Raw genomic sequence first — 17,887 nt, 5'->3', positions numbered from 1 at the left:
TCTAATGTTTTACAATTACAAACAAGGACAGTGATGATAATGCTGGAAGTCTGTGCACTGATGCTAAATTCTTAAATAATTTTTCTATATATTTTTTTAACTTATATATAAGTTACGAATATAGTAGATTTCAGGTTGAACGTGTTATTGTGAACAAATCCCAGAAGAATGTTTCTAAACCTGAATTGTTTTCCCATCCCTGCCGAGCACCACTTAATCGAACTATCAGGAAAATTTAGTGCCCTGCACTAAATAATGATTAAAATAGTGTTAACTACACTGTTATACTGTTTAGTTTAGTATGTGATATAGGTCACAGCACAGGTCCTACAGCCGATCGTTATCATAGTTCCCTCGTTATTATATCATCAGGGTAAGATACTCAATTATCTAGACTGCAATGAAATGAAGACCTCAAGTGATTACAGGATTAAAAATCATCATGCAATCAATTGAGAAAACCATCTGTACTTGGGTGGTGCAGCGATCTATTACTTCAGCCCATCACCTCTGAGATTTGGGTTTGAATCTCAGCCATGCTATTGGCTGAAATGATTGGCTATGTCCAGGGTGTTCCTGCCTTGCGCCCTAGTGTCTCACGGTGGAACTAGACCCACAGAGACCCTTACCAGTATAAAGCGGTTAATGAATGTATTTATTTATTTATTAGGATTTTAATGTCATGTTTTACACACTTTGGTTCCATTCATGACAGGAACGGTAGTTACTGCTTACACAAGATTCATCAGTTCAAGTTTAATATCAAACACAGTCGTGGACAATTTAGTATCTCCAGTTCACTTCACTTGACGTCTTTGTACTCTGGGAGGAAACCGGAGCTCCCAGAGGAAACCCAGACAGACACGGAAAGAACATACAAACTCCACACAAAACAGACGCAAATCGCCCTACCTGGGGATCAAACCCAGGACCTTCTTGCTGTGAGGTGACCGTGCTACCCACCGAGCCACCGTGCTGCCCCAAGTAGGAATAATCACCTGTGCTCGGGTGGTGCAGCAATTCCTTACACCAGCCCACCACGCCGAGATACGGGTTTAAATCTCAGCCATGCTATTGGCCGGCTGGGAGTTTGCTGACTTGCGCCCCAGGGTCTCCCGATGGAACAAGATTCACAGAGACCCTGACCAGAATGAAGTGGTTGATAAAAATGAAATGAAAAATGAATATGAATCCTTTATCATGTTAGTTCAACGTCAAGAGTGGACTGATACTCTCTACTGTGAAGCTGAGCTGTGTGTGTGTGTGTGTGTGTGTGTGTGTGTGATAGGTGACTGAATGAATGATGACTGCTGTCTTCACCTGAAGGCAGTGAGACCACTATCAGCAACTAAAAGCATTAATTCAACCACGCGCACACACACACACAATGAGCTTACACTTTTTTTACCCTGTAGGTATAAATGCTCTCTCGTGCCGATTTAAAATGTAAGAAAGTTAAAACTTATATTTAAAGAAGCGTAACTTCTCGATCGCAGGATAAAAGTCATTAAAATGAGACGCATTCATTTCAAAAATAAGCCAAATCGGACAGATTACCGTTATTGTTATTAATACAGACTTACCTCATATCGACTCGCCTCAAAATGATAAATTAGTTTAGATAGTCGTAAGTACTGATACACCCTTAAAAAAGAACCTGAAGCAATCGTACACTAATCAATTTAACAATAAATTAAATACAAATAATAGATAAAATAAAACGCTCTTTCCTCTGCCGTTGAACACAAAGGAAACACAAACTGTCCTCTCATTATTACACCAATCCCCAAATCAGCCACTGTACTGTACAACTGTAGGTTAAACTGTTCCACAAAGCAAAGCTTCTAAATTTAAGAATTAATCCCCCAACGCGCCGCCCCAACCTCAGGGGTTTCGGCTCAGGTGTGTAACGACCTCGTTCTCTGTCGGTAAGGTCGTTTGTCCTCACACACACCATCCACAGTGTTTTACGTGTTTAACACTAATCAGCCTGAATCTCCAGACCTACAAAACGTGAACAAAAGTATTCGGACACCTGATCATGAGCTTGTCGGGGCGTCCCATTTTAAATACTAATGGTATTAAAATACCAGTGCTAAGAACAACAGACTCGTCTGAGAAGCTTCTCACAAGACTTTGAAGTAAGTCTGTGTATGGGAATTTGTGCCCATTTAGTGTTCTTTGTGTTCAGAAACATCAAATTTGCAACCACAGATGTAGACCTTTTGACTATGAATCAAAAGGTCACTGGTTCAAGCCCCACCCCTGCCAGGTTGTCACTACTGGACCCTTGAGCAAGGCCCTTAACCCTCAATTGTTCAGACTGTATACTGTCACAGTACTGTAAGTCACTTTGGATAAAGGCGTCTGCTAAATGCCGAAAACGGCAGTACACTGGAGTCGCGTAATGTCATAGCATAACCATCACCTTTGAGATTTTACTAAGTGGCAGCAGTAGCTCAGAGGCTGAGGTACTGGACTAGTAATCATAAGGTCACTGGTTCAGGCCCCACCACCACCAAGTTGCCACTGTAGGGCCCCTGAGCAAGGTCATTAACCTTCAATTGCTCAAATTATACTCGGTCATAATTGTAAGTCGCATAATAAAAGCATTATAAGAGCGTGTTAAGCAGTTAAGGTGGTTGGTTCAATGCCCACCACTGCCAAGTTGCCAGTGTTGGGCTCCAGAGCAAAAAAATCCTTTACCCTTAATAGATTGTACTGCATTTAGTAAGAATTATTACTCACTTGTTTTTATGCATTTTACCCCCATTTTCTCCCAATTTAGCATTGCCAATCCGCTTCTGGGGACCCCAACGGCATCCAAGGAGGACAGATTTGTGCGTACGGAAAGCCACGCCCCGATCTCTGCGCTCCTCCTTCACTGTACAGTGCAACCAAGGTCCTTACACAGCACTGATCCCCCCCGTCCCCCCACCCTATTAGTCCGGTCATTCCTACCCAAGAGACTGGAGGGCAGTTTTGTCTGCTGCAGGCTTTAGCCAATTGTACCTGTTAGAGGGCGCCCAGCCGACCGGTAGCAGAGCTGAGATTCGAACCCGGAAGCTCAGAATCTCTGCGCTTTTTTCAAGCAACCCACATTTTCTCCATGATTTTTTACAACGACCCAGGTAACACAAACGACGCACCAAAACAAAACACTGTGGTTTACAAGATGTAACGTAAAGCCTCCACATGGGGCGTCCGTGGAGAGGTTCTTTTTGTGTTTATGTGCCTGTTCAAATTTGTCTATTCAATTATTATTACCCATATTTGACCCATAAGTTTGACCCAGGCTGTAAAAGACATTAAGCCTCTGTACTAAACCAGAGCATAAACAGAAAACAACAATCTGAATGACGATCTGTATCGGACACAGTCCAGAGATGTATGTTTTTGAATGTTTATACATGCAGTTTGTATAATTCCAGAACAATAACTATAAGATTTCATTACTGCTTTGCTATATTAGCCTTGCAGCACCAGTGCAAACCTACAAAAGCAAACAAACCCGAAACGTCTCGGCTGAACGACAACGTTCGATGTTAGAGAAACTTCCCCTTCAAGCAAAACTAGGTTTCTTATAATCAGTAAATAGAAACTTGTTATGAATTCTTTATATTATATTAAGACTAAGAATGAATGATGGAGAGAAAAGGAACAGAATAAGTAGGAAGGACGCACTCACTCCATCATTCACTGAAGTTAAATACATCTACACATGATTCATTTATCTCCACTTTTATTTAGGATAAAACCCGGAGAGGGACGTCCCCATTCATCATAAAAAAATCCATATTCAAGACAATCTGCACACCAAACACTCACAGTGAGCCTATTTGTACAGAACTAATTCATTCATTTATTTATTTATATCTACGCCCCATCATCGTGCGTGTACCCTCCCTTCACTTATATATCTGAATAATGGGGCTCAGTAAGAACTATAAACATTTCTGACTGACTGGATTCATGCTCAATTTGTCAAAAAAGAAAAACCTCCCGTCACAAAGTGTAGAGCAGCAGAACCGCCTAAAAAGCTCGATTCCAGTCGACGCATTTCTCAAAAACCCAAACCCATAAGACAGCGGTGCAGCTTATCAATTCTATAAATGTACAAAAAAATCCTCACAGTTTATTTACTCAAACTAAGTGACAATTTCTCAACCTTTATTCTAGCAATGAATTAAATTCATAAGAAAGCTTGACGGACTGTGACATGTTTGAGCTTTTTACAGTCCCCTGACCCACTTATTTATTTATTAGCATTTTAACATCATGTTTTACACTCTTGGTTACATTCAGGACAGAAACGGTAGTTACTCGCCACACAAGACTCAGTTTACAAGTTTGATATCAAACAGTCACGGACAATTTTGTATCTCCAGTTCTCCAGTTGGACTGTGGGAGGAAACCCATGCAGACACGGGGAGAACATGCAACATGCAACTCTACACAGAAAGGAATCCCAGGAATTCTTACTGTGAGGTGACAGTTCTACCCCCCCGACCAACTGAAGGCTGCAAAAACACGTTTCATATAGATTTATATTTATTTATATATTTAACAGCAAAACTGGAACATTTGGAGGTTAAGCGTAGACTGAAGTAAAGTTTATACTCTAAGTACCCGTCATCTTCTCACTAACACATAGATTTAAGTTCCAAAAGATGTGAGAAATGAACCACATGCAAGGAGAAAATCACCAATTCATTTCAGGGCTTCGGCCATCCATCCCCCTCAGACACAGCCCGGCCAGCTGGTAGCACTGCTGAGATTTGAACCCTGCACGCATGTGGGTTCTTTAGAGCAGCGTTCCCCAACCTTTTTTGCAGCACGGACCGGGTTCATATAAGATATAATTTCACGGACCGGCGGGGGGCGGGAGGATTTAAAAAGAAGAACTATTGAATGGAAAATCAGTGTGAATCCTGAGCTTTTTTCGATGCAACGAGACGCTGCTCCCACCTAGTGGTGATTGTAGACAATAACACCCGAAGAGTTTTGGAAATGTAATTGCTCTTGTAGCATCTCTAATTATTTATTCTTTTTGTGCGGCCCGGTAATAAATGACCCACGGACCGGTACCGGTCCACGGCCCGATGGTTGGATGCTTAAGAGGGCTATTTTCATAATGGATGACCAAGTAAACATGTCAACAAATGGACTACAGACAGTAATTGTATACCTAAAAAGTGTATCTATAAGGTAGGTGTAGCTTGCTATTTCCCTCCGGGGATCAATAAAACCCACAAAAGACAATCAACTGTGCAAATGGTGCTATTTGATTAGCAAATTCGCACATGGTACTGTTTTATGTGCACAGCTTATAATTGCACACATAATGTCTATAAACTGCACCTTCTAGGCTTATGATTTTTTTGTTCTGTGTTAGAAGTTCTAATATTATAATTTTTTTGTTATTAATTATATATATTTAATTTGTTTATATCTTATTTTCACATTATATTGCTTTTAATTATTTTTTATATATATTTTATGCATTTTCTCCCATTTTAGGGTAGTCAATCTATCTTCCGCTGCTGGTGATCCCCGATTTTTTGCAGTCAAGGTGGGTATATTGCCGCGCACGCCTGCTCCGACCCGCGCACAGCCCTTAACGGAACCCTTTTCCACCCATGCGCTCTGTACAGGACCCTCTCTCCGCCAATCAGGGTCCTTACACAGTGTTTTGAAGACCCCACCCACATAGTCCAGTCATCCCTCCCTGCAGGCACTGCCAATTATGCCCGCTAGATGGCGCCCAGCCCACCAGTGGCAACAGAGGAGTTCAGAATAAGATAAGATTTACTTTATTTGTCATATATACATATACAGATGTACAGTACAATGAAGTTCTTTCTTTGCATATCTCAGCTTGTTTGGGAGCTGGGGTCAGAGTGCAGGGTCAGCCATCGTACATCGTACAGCCCTGGAGCATATAGGGTTAAGGGCCTTGCTCAAGGACCCAACAGTGGCTGCATAGCAGAGCCTGGATTTGAACTGCCAATCTTCCGGTTGATAGCCCAAAGCTCTACCCACTAGGCTACCACCGTCCTAAATTTCCTTGGCGCTGGTGTGCTAGTGGCCACCTGGGCGCCTTTAATTTAATCTGTAATTTTTATTTTTTCCTGTACTACATTGATATGTTGTTGTGTGATGCTTGTGATAATCGTAAATTGCTGCTGTAACACTGAAATTTCCCTTCAGGGATCAATAAAGTAATCAATCAATCAATTAAAATGGTCCTACAATGTACATACAACAAATGAACCTAATAAACCGGCCGGCGAGTGTTTACTACAGTAACCGGCAGCAGTCTGACAAATTTCCTCAAACGTCCCAACAGAATGAGCAGAAGAACTAAATATCAGCACTAATATCCAATCAGAATCTCTTTTCCTCCTCTTTCACTAATCATCTCCCATCAGGACCGAAATAAGAAGTGACAGGACGCTTAAAATATTATTAACGACGCTGGAGTTTGGCGCCGTTCTGCATTACGAGCGCTATCCTTCATCACCGCGTGACACGTCACGTCACAATTCCAATTTTCCTCATGATTAAGAAAGAACGCGACATGATGAGGGTCGAAACCTCACAGTAAAACCCAGACGGATCGTCCGATTCAACCCAAATCCATCCGAACATCCGGCCAGGTTCAGTTTTACATGCTGCTGATCCACTACAAGTGACACATAACGTTTCATAAGACAAAACATGACTAAACATCGAGCTTGAATTGAATTGTAATGAGGTGAGTTACTAGTTAAAATACAATAGATTTAAGCAGAAATAAAAATCAGTCCATCTCACCATCCACTCGGAGATGATGACGTCCACTTTCTCCACCGGAAGATCCACCTCCTCGATTCGACCTTTGATCAACGTGATCACGGACTCCAGATTATTCGCTCTGAGAAAAGAATGAATGATAACAATACACTGATCAGCCATAACATTAAAACCACCTCGTTTCTACACTCACTGTCCATTTTATCAGCTCCACTTACCATATAGAAGCACTTTGTAGTTCTATTACTGACTGTAGTCCATCTGTTTCTCTACATGCTTTGTTATCATGCTGTTCTTCAATGGTCAGGACCCCCACAGGACCACCACAGAGCAGGTATTATTTAGGTGGTGGATCATTCTCAGCACTGCAGTGACACTGACATGGTGGTGGTGTGTTAGTGTGTGTTGTGTTGGTATGAGTGGATCAGACACAGCAGCGCTGTTGGAGTTTTTAAATACCGTGTCCACTCACTGTTCACTCTATTAGACACTCCTACCTAGTCGGTCCACCTTGTAGATGTAAAGTCAGAGACGATCGCTCATCTATTGCTGCTGTTTGAGTCGGTCATCTTCTAGACCTTCATCAGTGGTCACGGGGCGCTGCCCATGGGGAGCTGTTGGCTGGATATTTTTGGTTGGTGGACTATTCTCAGTCCAGCAGTGACAGTGAGGTGTTTAAAAACTCCAGCAGCACTGCTGTGTGTGATCCACTCATACCAGCACAACACACACTAACACACCACCACCATGTCAGTGTCACTGCAGTGCTGAGAATCATCCACCACCTAAATAATACCTGCTCTGTGGTGGTCCTGTGGGGGTCCTGACCATTAAAGAACAGCATGAAAGGGGGTAACAAAGCATGCAGAGAAACAGCTGGACTACAGTCAGTAATTTTAGAACTACAAAGTGCTTCTATAAGGTAAGTCATTACATGAAAACCTTCTTCCCCTTAAAGCTTCCTTGAGCGTCCTAAAAGGTAGGAATCAGATGGAGCTAAATCCGGACTATAAGCGTCTCTCAGTCTCTCAGACACGAACGATTACTCCTCTTACTACACCCTCACCGCTTATAACCAAAATATAAAAATACATTTAACAATAAAGAGCTCAGACATTTTCATTCAGGACTGATCGATTTTGGTTCGATTCCCGGTGGGGTTTGCATGTTCTCCCTGAGCCTGTGTGGGTTTCCTGCCTGTGCTCCGGTTTCCTTCCACAACTCCAAAGACATGCAGTCAAGCTAATTGAAGCTACTAAAAATGACCATAAGTGTGTGTGTGTGTGTGTGTGTGTGTGTGTGTCCTGTGACGGACTTGTGACCTGTCCAAAAAGTTTCCTGCCTTTTGCCAAATTAATCGGACCCACAGCGACCCTGACCAGGATAAAGTGGTGGTTAAACAGACAACAAATGAATGAATGGTGAGTGTAAATATTGTTATGGGCTCAACATTTATTAATGTAATGAATTTTAATTAAAAAGTGACAGAAACACAAGAAGCTGCGGGAAAACGTCTCGCTGTGTGAATCTGGCCTCTTAAAGACCTCGTTTCAGAAAATGAGTGTTAATTACCGTCATTTAGCTCCGTCCAACAAGGTCACCCATTCATCCCAATTACACAAACACACACACACACACACACTACAACGGAACCTGCCGCAGTGACCTTTCATAACCCTAAACGTGTGTGTGTGTGTGTGTGTGTGTGTGTGTAAAACTGTGATGATGATCCTTTAAGCATGTGTATCAATCTCCATCACACTCCATTATCATGACAGCTAATGTTAGCAAGGACGGAGGCACAAGTCAAGGCCAGCGAGAGAGCAAGAGAGAGAGCGAGGGAGAGAGAGAGTCCAAGCTGATCTTTATCTCGGCACTATCACACACTCCCAGAATCCTTCGACTCTCGCCCCCACCACTCCAGTCGAGGAGCTGTGATCTCATTACCACAGGACAATGGGGCGAGTGATACAGTCCCCTCACTTTCTCTATTCCAGCATGAACATAAACAACAGTCTGCAGGAACCGGGGAAACGTGGAGGGATCGGTGGGTGAACATTGAGGTATAAGTGGGGCATGTTGAGGGATCAGTGAGAAAATTTGGGGGAATGTTGGGGGATCAGTGGGGGAACGTTGAGGGACGATGGGGGAACGTTAAAGGATCAGTGGGAAAATTTGGGGTAATGTTGAGGGATCACATTTACATTTTCTGCATTTAGCAGACGCTCTTATCCAGAGCGACTTACAGAAGTGCTTCCATAGTAAACATTACATTTCTCAAGTTTTAGTAAACAACAGTCAAAGAACACGAATCTGCTGAAACCTGTTAGAACGAGTGTTTTGTTTTTTTGTTTTTGTGGGGGAATGTTGAGGGATCACTGTGAGAATGTTGAGGGATCAGTGGGGGAACATTGAGGGATCGATGGGGGAATGTTGAAAGATCAGTGTGAGAATTTGGGGAGATTGTTGAAAGACAAGTGGGGAACGCTGATGGATCAGTGGGGAAACAGTGAGGTATAAGTGGGGGACATTGAGGATCAGTAGGAGAACGTTGAGAGATCAGTGAGCGAACGTTGAGGGATCAGTGGGGGAATGCTGAGGGATCAGTAGGAAAATTGGGGGAGGGGCATTGAGGATCAAGTGGGTGAACGTTGAGGTATAAGTGGGGCATGTTGAGGGATCACTGGGAAAATTTGGGGGGAACGTTGGTGGATCGGTGGGGAAAAGTTGCGGGATTAGTTGGGGTGTGTTAAGGGATCAGTGGGGGATGTTAAGGGGAGAATTTTGAGGGATCAGTGGGTGAACGTTGAGGGATTGGAAAATGTTGAGGGATCAGAGGGTGAACATTAAGGGATCATTGTGGGAACATTGAGGAATTGAGTGGGGAACGTTGAGGGATCAGTGGGGAAATGGTGAGGTATAAGTGGGGGACATTGAGGATCAGTGGGAGAACGTTGAGAGATCAGTGGGCAAACATGGAGCAATTAGTCGGGGAAAGTTGAGGCATCAGTGGTAGAATTTGGGGGAATTAGTGGAGGATGTTGAGGGATCAGTGGGAGAATTTGGGGGGATTGTTGGGCGATCCATGGGGAATTTTGGGATTAGGTACAACATATCATGTACAACCACTCTAGACCACTGGGTGACAGATAATCAATAAATCTCACTAATTAGCTTGTTAACGAATGGGTTAGTAAGAGAACAGAGTTAAAAGTGGAGCCTTGATACTAATTCCTGTGGTTTTAATCTGCTCCACCTTATGTTCAGGTGTCTATATACTTCCGTCCATTCAGTGAACAATAATCAGACTCTCTCCAGTGTTTGGCAGGCAGTTTCCAGCTTTTGTTTTAACTCGAGGTGGAACTTAAACTTTTAAAAGACACAATAAATAAAAAAATCTATTCCAGGTTTTATTATTTTGACCAGTTTCTGTTTTATTCGTCTGCTTTTCTCTGTCTCGGTCTATTTATTGCTCCTCCTTCCCTGCTCCTGTTCTATTGCTCTCTCAGTGCAGGGATCAATAAAGGAGCGAGTAAAGTGTTGCACGTTTAAAACTAGACCTGTCACCTCTGAAACACAGTTACACGCACACACACACACAACGAGCACGCGCACGCACACACACCGCACACAGCTGGCCTCACAGTGGCCCAATGATGTGTAAAATTAAACTTCACTCCCTGTATACATCCTGCTGACTTACATAATAACAACACTCATAATCTCACACACACAAATGTAACACACTTAAGGTGAAAGAGTTTACACGGGGTAAAATGATATTACACAGCACCAGCAGAGTGAGGAAATGTAAGTGTGTGTAAGTGTGTGTAAGGTGGAATGTTTGGCTGGGTGAGGAAAAAAAACACGCTAGCATAACATCACATTCTGATTGGCTGTGCCTGAGGAAGGGGAGGTTAGAGAAAGAGCAGGTTTGGGATTAAGGTTGGAGAGAAGCCAGCGGTCACTTGAAAGTCACTTGAGCTGTGCATATTAACACACACAGTGAAGTATGGTGGTGGGAGCATCATGATTTGGGGCTGTTTCTTTGCAAATGATACTGCTCATTAAAGAAAGTGAATGTTTAATCTGACGCAAGCTCTGGTGTCTGGTTTAGGCACCTGCACTATAGGGTGGTTGCTTTGTGTAGTGCATAGCACGTCTCTCTATAGACTTGAGATGGAAAAAAACGGGTGTCAGAATGGGTGTGTGATAGTCTCAGCTCTCCTCGGACAGCACGGGGTGGTACAAGCAGCACACAGAATTGTCTCATTGAGATTCTGCCATTGTTGTTTTATGTAATGCCAGTGATGTGTGGTGTATCCAGTGCACTATTGTTTGTGTTATGTGTTTTTTTGTAAACAGCCTTGCCGTCAGTGCACTCTCAGTGCAGGTCACAAGCCCGGATAAAATAAGGAAGGGCATCCGATGTAAAAACTGAGCCAGATCAGGTATGCAGACCTGTAATGTAATGGACTGGCATCCTGGATAGGGGGGTATTTCCACCTTACACCTAGTGATTCCTGGAGACCACACGACTTAGGATGACGTGGTCGGTGTAAATAAATGAATTAATAAAAACAGGGTAAATAGAAAAATAGTAAATTACAGTTTCACACCACTGATTCATTAATATATGCTAAAGATCCTAAATCTATGTGTTATCAAATACACCAGTCAGTACTCACCTTACAATGTCCATGGCGTGATAAATGATCTCCGATTGGTCAACACCAATGACCTGCTTGGCACCGGAGCGAGCGGCAAACATGGAAAGAATCCCAGTTCCACATCCGACATCTAGAACCACCTACACAAGAATACAAGAGACACTACATTACAATACATAGTACATAAGATCAGTAGCATTGTGGTACATCCACACACCAGTATGTGTTAATTAAGTCTTTATAATGAGTCTCAAGGTTAAATAACGAGTAAGGTTAACCAATAAGGACCGGCTTTGTGTCACACACACATTTTACCTGGTCGGACCCTCTTATACATGAGCGAGGTGGTGTTTCGCACCCACACAATCTGGAAAATTTTAGTTTAAATCCTTTAGATCATCATCAAGGGTGTTTATACTCTGCCTTCTCTTTAGCACCTGCCTTCTCTAATACGTTTAAAGCCACCTCCTGCATCATTCCGCCAGCCATGCAGCTCTTTATATTCTTTAGACGCTTGTGCGCATTTCTCAACCAGACAGTAGGAGGTGCTGTTGCTTTGGAATGGTTGCTGTGGAATCCCCTATTCGACACTCCCTAGATGTTGTCTGTTGGACATCTACGTCCCGACGTCCTGAGACTACTCTGCTACCCCAGTGCCCACCTGTAAGTTTATCAATGCAATCAGGTTTGATTTTACTTCACATTTCTCTCAAATAAGAGAAAAAAGAAGTGGGAAAAATAAAAATAAGCTTTTCATTGTTTTAATCTCGTCCTGTAAACTCATCTTACACACTAAATTGTGATGTGTGGTGTGTCCAGCCGAGGTAGAAGTTTGCACTATTGTTTATGTTGTGTTTTTCTGTAATGTATTTCTAACAGCCTTGAGGTCTGTGCACTCTAAGTGCAGGTCACAGACCCGGATAAAATAAGGAAGAGCATCCGGTGTAAAAACTGAGCCAAATCAGTATGCAGACTAGAATGAGCTCCACAACCTCGATCCTCCCAAGTCCTTCCTCCCATCTCTATGAAGAATTGAGGCTGTCCTTAATGAAAACACCCGACTGAATCGTTTAAACCCTTTCAGATTCATAAATATTAACGTTTCCTACAAGCAGGATACCTGTGCGCCTCTCTGAAGTAATGGGACAGTTGTAGCCTAGGGTTTTTATTATGGGGCAGTTGTAGCCTAAGGTTTTTATAATGGGGCAGTTGTGGCCTACTGTTTCTGTTATTTTGTCCACTCTTCATTGTTATACATAAGTCTGAGTTTAAAATTCAGCTCGTCCGCGCGTCAGTATTTATAACTCTGACAGGGTGAGTCGCGCCTCGATCCTACAGCGGCGCAGCACTGACATCCGACCTCCGATACATCAGATAAGGCGGCGGCGCTGCCTCTCCTGCGCCGTAACCCCTCCTAACCGGGGGCGCGTGAATCCGATCTCACCAGTGTCAGAACATAATAAATTGCCTCTATATGAGCTCCTGTATATTACACTGCCTGCCTGTGTGTGTGTGTGTGTGTGTCCCGTTATCAGCACTTCACAGTCGTCCTGGTCTTAAAATAAAGCGCAGCACCTCATAATAATAAAAAGTGAAATTAAATCAGGAATGGTTATCACCAGAGCGAACCCCCTTCCCACTAAAGAGCTAACTTTAATGCTAATGCTAGTCTTAATGTAAACGTTAGGAAAGGTGATACACACTTTGTCCTTGAACACCTCCGTGTTGCCGTACATAAAATCCCGGTAGCTCTCGGTGCGCACTTTATCCTGCAACACAGAAAGCACGGAAGCGTTAGAAATGATGGAGCGTTTTCATTACGTTTTCCATTAGGAGGATAAAACATCGTTCGTTTGTCTCAGTAAAACAGAAATCCTTCAAGCACTTGATTAAAACTTTAATTCTCTCGGCAGCAGTTAAAGAAGACAATGACCGTCCGGCTTCTCTTTAAAGTAAACAACTCATAAAATCAGATAGTGGAAGTCAAGAACTAAATCAACAAGCAATAAATGATGGAAGCTCGTTATAGATCCACATCTACAGATCCTGCACAGACACACAGTTTCTTTTTTATTTACGTTAATAAATAAAATAAAAGACAAGCTTTATATTTTATTTTTGGGCTTTTTCCTGCTAGTTTAGTGTGATCCATGCGCACCAAAGTGTTTTAACGTCCACCTAAAGTACGGTGAAAGAAGTCATTGTCAGTTTTATTAATAACAAACATATTACACAATAAAATTAAAGTAAAAACACAAAACATTTACTTTTATTTAAGAGACAAAAAGGCGCTCGGGCGGCGCAGTGGTCTAAAGCAGTAGACCACAGCTGCTGAGATCTTGAGCACTCCCAACAGGCACAATTGGACATGCCGATTGGTTTGAAAGGGTGTCGTTGCTGCTGTGGAAGGCAATAGATAGCAAGGCTCTTAACCCCTAATGGCTCAAATTGTATATAGACACAACTGCAAGTCGCTTTGGAAAAACTTTGTTGGATATTCCAGGAGTTCATAGCATAGCTCCCCATACGTGGTGCAGCTCTCTGCGAGACGCCAACACTTACAGATAATCAACACAACATGGAAGCCACAGTGTAAACTCTAAAATTTAGGACCTCAGATTATATTATGAATTATTTGTTTCCATAGGATGGAGTTTCCTGCAGTTTTCAGTTCTGTAGTTCTGTTCTAGATATTCCCTTGATACCCTTTTGCCCTGGAGAACCCACCCAGACCAGGATTGTAGCTGTCCAATGCAAACAATTCAGACAACTGTGGGTAAGACGTCTGGCATGCGCTTCATCCGGCTTGTGTAAATGCTCAGATATAAAAATAACGCAGGAGTTATAAGTGCAGCACCTGCTTTTATAGAGGTGCAGGATAGCAAGATTAAACAGGAACCATCAGCAGCAGCCTGAATGAATTCTAACACAAATCACATATTTCTAAAAACCTCTTATTCATGAACACAGGCATGATCTGTAATATAGATCATATAGATCTCCTGGATAGATCATATAGATCTTCTGTACCAGTATGACTAATAACTGTGCATTTCGGTTTGCGTCATGCTGCAATCTGTGAACGCAAAGAACGTCTACGTACACTGGAAAGTAAAAAAAAAAAAAGTGACGCAAAGCACACTGTTAACGTAAAGAAGGAGCACCAATGAGGAAACAGCTTTGCTCCAGCACTTTACTGCAGTGTGTGTGTGAGTGTGTGTGTGTGTGTGGATCTAATAATCTCTTCCTTACACTTTTCTCCTGACTGGATGGCCTAGGGTTTTTATAATGGGGCAGTTGTGGCCCCACTGCCAGGTTGCCACTGTTGGGCCCTTGAACAAGGCCCTTAACCCTCAATTGCTTAGACTGTATACTGTCACAACTGTAAGTCACTTGGATAAAAAGCATCTGCTAAATCCCGAAAATGTAAATAATTGCACGTTTCCTCACCTTCAGCATTTCCTCGTGGATGCTGTAGTGACCGTACGAGCTGAAATAAGCCTCGTCCTCGTCCTCCCTCAGCTCCGCCACACTCCCCGCGCTCTTCTGTGTCCCGTCCGAATTCAACACCAGACCCTGTACAAACACCCTGAACACACACAAACCAACATGCATCATTTAAACATTTATTTATTTATTTATTAGGATTTTAACGTCATGTTTTACACACTTTAGATACATTCATGACAGGACAGGTAGTTACTGGTAGTTAATTTTGTGTCTCCAATTCATCTCACTTGCACGTCTTTGGACTGTGGGAGGAGACCGGAGCTCCCGAAGGAAACCCATGCAGACGGGGAGAACATGCAAACTCCACACAGAAAGGACCCGGGCCGCTGCACCTGGGAAACAAACACAGGACCTTCTTGCTGCGAGGCAACAGTGCTACCCATTTGTTTAAGCTTTTAATGGTTTAAATTAATGTTTAAACAATCGGTTTATGCTGATGCGCGGCAGCCGAACATTTTTTAAATCATTTAAAAAGTCTTTAATCACTGCTGAAAAATGTTTCAACAACATTTATTTTATAAGGAGTTATTTAGATTATTTATTATTATTATTAAACTCCCACTGTTTTGCTCAGCATTATGTTTCACTTCTTGCACATGACATGTTCACACATAAGATTACACTTCCAATGTTTATTTAGCATATTTGTAATTCTATTTTTCTACTTCTAATTTAAATATTTACTTTTAAAATGTCTTATTTCTGTATATTTTAAATATTTTTCCACATTTATGTAGATTTTTTGACTAATTACTTATGTAGCCAAGCTGTTACTGAAGCATTTCACCGTCGGCTGTACCGTGTATGACCGCGTATGTGACAAACTATAGTTTTGATTTTATATGTAATATTAAGAAGCATAAAATACAAACTAGCACATCCACACAGTCTCGGGCATAAAACTACAATACCTAAACGTAACTTATATTTAATGTCATGGCCACTGTGCTTGACATCTGGGGTTGTAAAAATGTTTAAACGTTGTTTTAATTTAAAAATAGGGTGGCACGGTGGCTAGCACTGTCGCCTCACAGCAAGAAGGTCCTGGGTTCGATTCCCAGGTGGAGCGGTCCGGGTCCTTTCTGTGTGGAGTTTGCATTTACATTTTTACATTTTCAGCATTTAGCAGACACTTTTATCCAAAAAAGCAGCTTACAGTTATGACAGTATACAATTTAAGCAATTGAGGGTTAAGGGCCTTGCTCAAGGCCAACTGTGGCAACCTGGCAGTGGTGGGGCTTGAACCGGTAATCTTCTGATTACTAGTCCAGTACCTTAACCCTTAGGCTACAACTGCATGTTCTCCCTCATGTTTTCTCTAGTGTCTGTGTGGGTTTCCTCCAGGAGCTCCGGTTTCCTTTAACTGATGAATCTTGTGTAAGCAGTAACTACCTGCTCTGTCATGAATGTGTGTAAAACATGACGTTAAAATCCTAATAAAGTAATAAATACATTTATAAATAATGTATAACAGAAGGTGTAGATACAGCTCACATATAATACAATCCCGTTAAAGTAAAATCATGTCCTATAACCATCTTAAAATAGAATTAACTTACAAATCAGACAGAATTTGGGGTCATGGGGTGGTCAGTGGGGAGGGCATGAGCTCACACACACACACACACACACACACACACACGTGTGTGTGCACGTGCATTTAACCTTAAACACTGCAGTGGAAATTTCCCAAAACTCACTGCACCCCTCAAACACACAGTGGAGCTCCACAGCGCCACCTGCTGCACCTGATCTCCCACTGACCAAACACTCCGCGTTCAAAACTCCGCAAGATGCTTCAAGTGATAAAAAGTGAAAGTATAAATATACAGAACGTGGCCAAAAGTATTTGGACACCTGAGCAGGAGAGTGTTTGATGTCCCATTTCTAAAACAAAATAGCATTAAAACAGATAAGGCTTCTCACATTACTTTGAAGTATGTCTGTGGGATTTATGCACACTGAGACAAATGAAACATAAAAAAAAGCATCAGTTGATGTTCTAGTTCATTCCAAAGCTGTTCAGTGGGGCTGAGGTCAGGGCTATAGGGCTAATCTTTTTTTAAAAATAAAAAGAAGCAAGGCAAACGTGGGCACAGGTCTCAGGAGCACAATGTATTGAAACTGACTTGAGTTTATGTAGGTCGTCCATGGCACGACTCAGGTTTTCCTCTGCCCGCTGTGCCCTCTGCATCCACACTGATACATCGTCACATGCCGAAGCATCGCCAGTCAGCTCCTCCACATCTACACACAGACAGAAAGACAAACGCTCTTAATAAAATGAACGCACAGCTCTTATACCTCACCACCCGATTACAAGACAGCAAAGGAGAAGCTGGAGGCACCGACACTGACACTGGCAAAAAGACAGCAGAGGGAGCTAGAGGTGGCAGAGATAAAGAAGCTGCGAGTGATGAGGATGGACAGGATTAGGAATGAGTTCATTAGAGGGATGGATGATTTGGAGACAAACTCAGGGAGGTCAGATTGAGACAGTCTGAGCATGTGCAGAAGAGGAATGAGAGTTCTATGGGGAGGATGTGGTGTGGGAGGACAGAGTTGGTGTGACAGAAGAGGATGTTCAGGGCAAAATAGAGATGAAAGTTTCAGGTCTATAAGCCGAGTTCAGATTCAGGGGTATTCACACTGGTCAGTATTCAGTACCGATCTGCAGCAGAGGATCATCAGGCAGGACCGGCTTCATGTATTCGTCTGAGCTCCACGGTAAAGCGTCACCAGAACACGACACCAAAGTTTCCATGCTGCACTTCTACAAAACAGAAAAAAAACAGCACTCAGATTTACAGATCTAATCTTTTCACATTATAATTTTCATTTTTTATCTCTATATTTAAAAAAATTATGAAATATGTTCTTAATAAAGTGGCCGGTAAGAGTATACAGTATTA

At 42.4% G+C, this 17,887-nt stretch overlaps 1 protein-coding gene across 2 annotated transcripts in view; it reads right to left on the bottom strand.

The window, feature by feature from the left end:
* Positions 1 to 17,887, bottom strand: part of prmt3 (protein arginine methyltransferase 3) — a 47,131-nt gene that overhangs the window by 26,933 nt on the left and 2,311 nt on the right. For both annotated transcript variants that reach the window (XM_063013118.1, XM_063013119.1), the window contains exons 5-10: positions 17,643 to 17,748; positions 17,105 to 17,222; positions 14,916 to 15,054; positions 13,169 to 13,234; positions 11,484 to 11,605; positions 6,817 to 6,916 (exon numbers count right to left, since the gene is read on the bottom strand). In XM_063013118.1, the coding sequence (XP_062869188.1) occupies positions 6,817 to 6,916; positions 11,484 to 11,605; positions 13,169 to 13,234; positions 14,916 to 15,054; positions 17,105 to 17,222; positions 17,643 to 17,748 (651 nt within the window). The remainder of the gene's footprint in view (positions 1 to 6,816; positions 6,917 to 11,483; positions 11,606 to 13,168; positions 13,235 to 14,915; positions 15,055 to 17,104; positions 17,223 to 17,642; positions 17,749 to 17,887) is intronic.

Source organism: Trichomycterus rosablanca, chromosome 17 (assembly GCF_030014385.1).
Source record: "Trichomycterus rosablanca isolate fTriRos1 chromosome 17, fTriRos1.hap1, whole genome shotgun sequence".
NCBI classification, from domain to species: Eukaryota; Metazoa; Chordata; class Actinopteri; order Siluriformes; family Trichomycteridae; genus Trichomycterus; species Trichomycterus rosablanca.
Note: the sequence above shows the minus strand (reverse complement) of the source record. Positions and strands in the feature narration are given on the sequence as shown.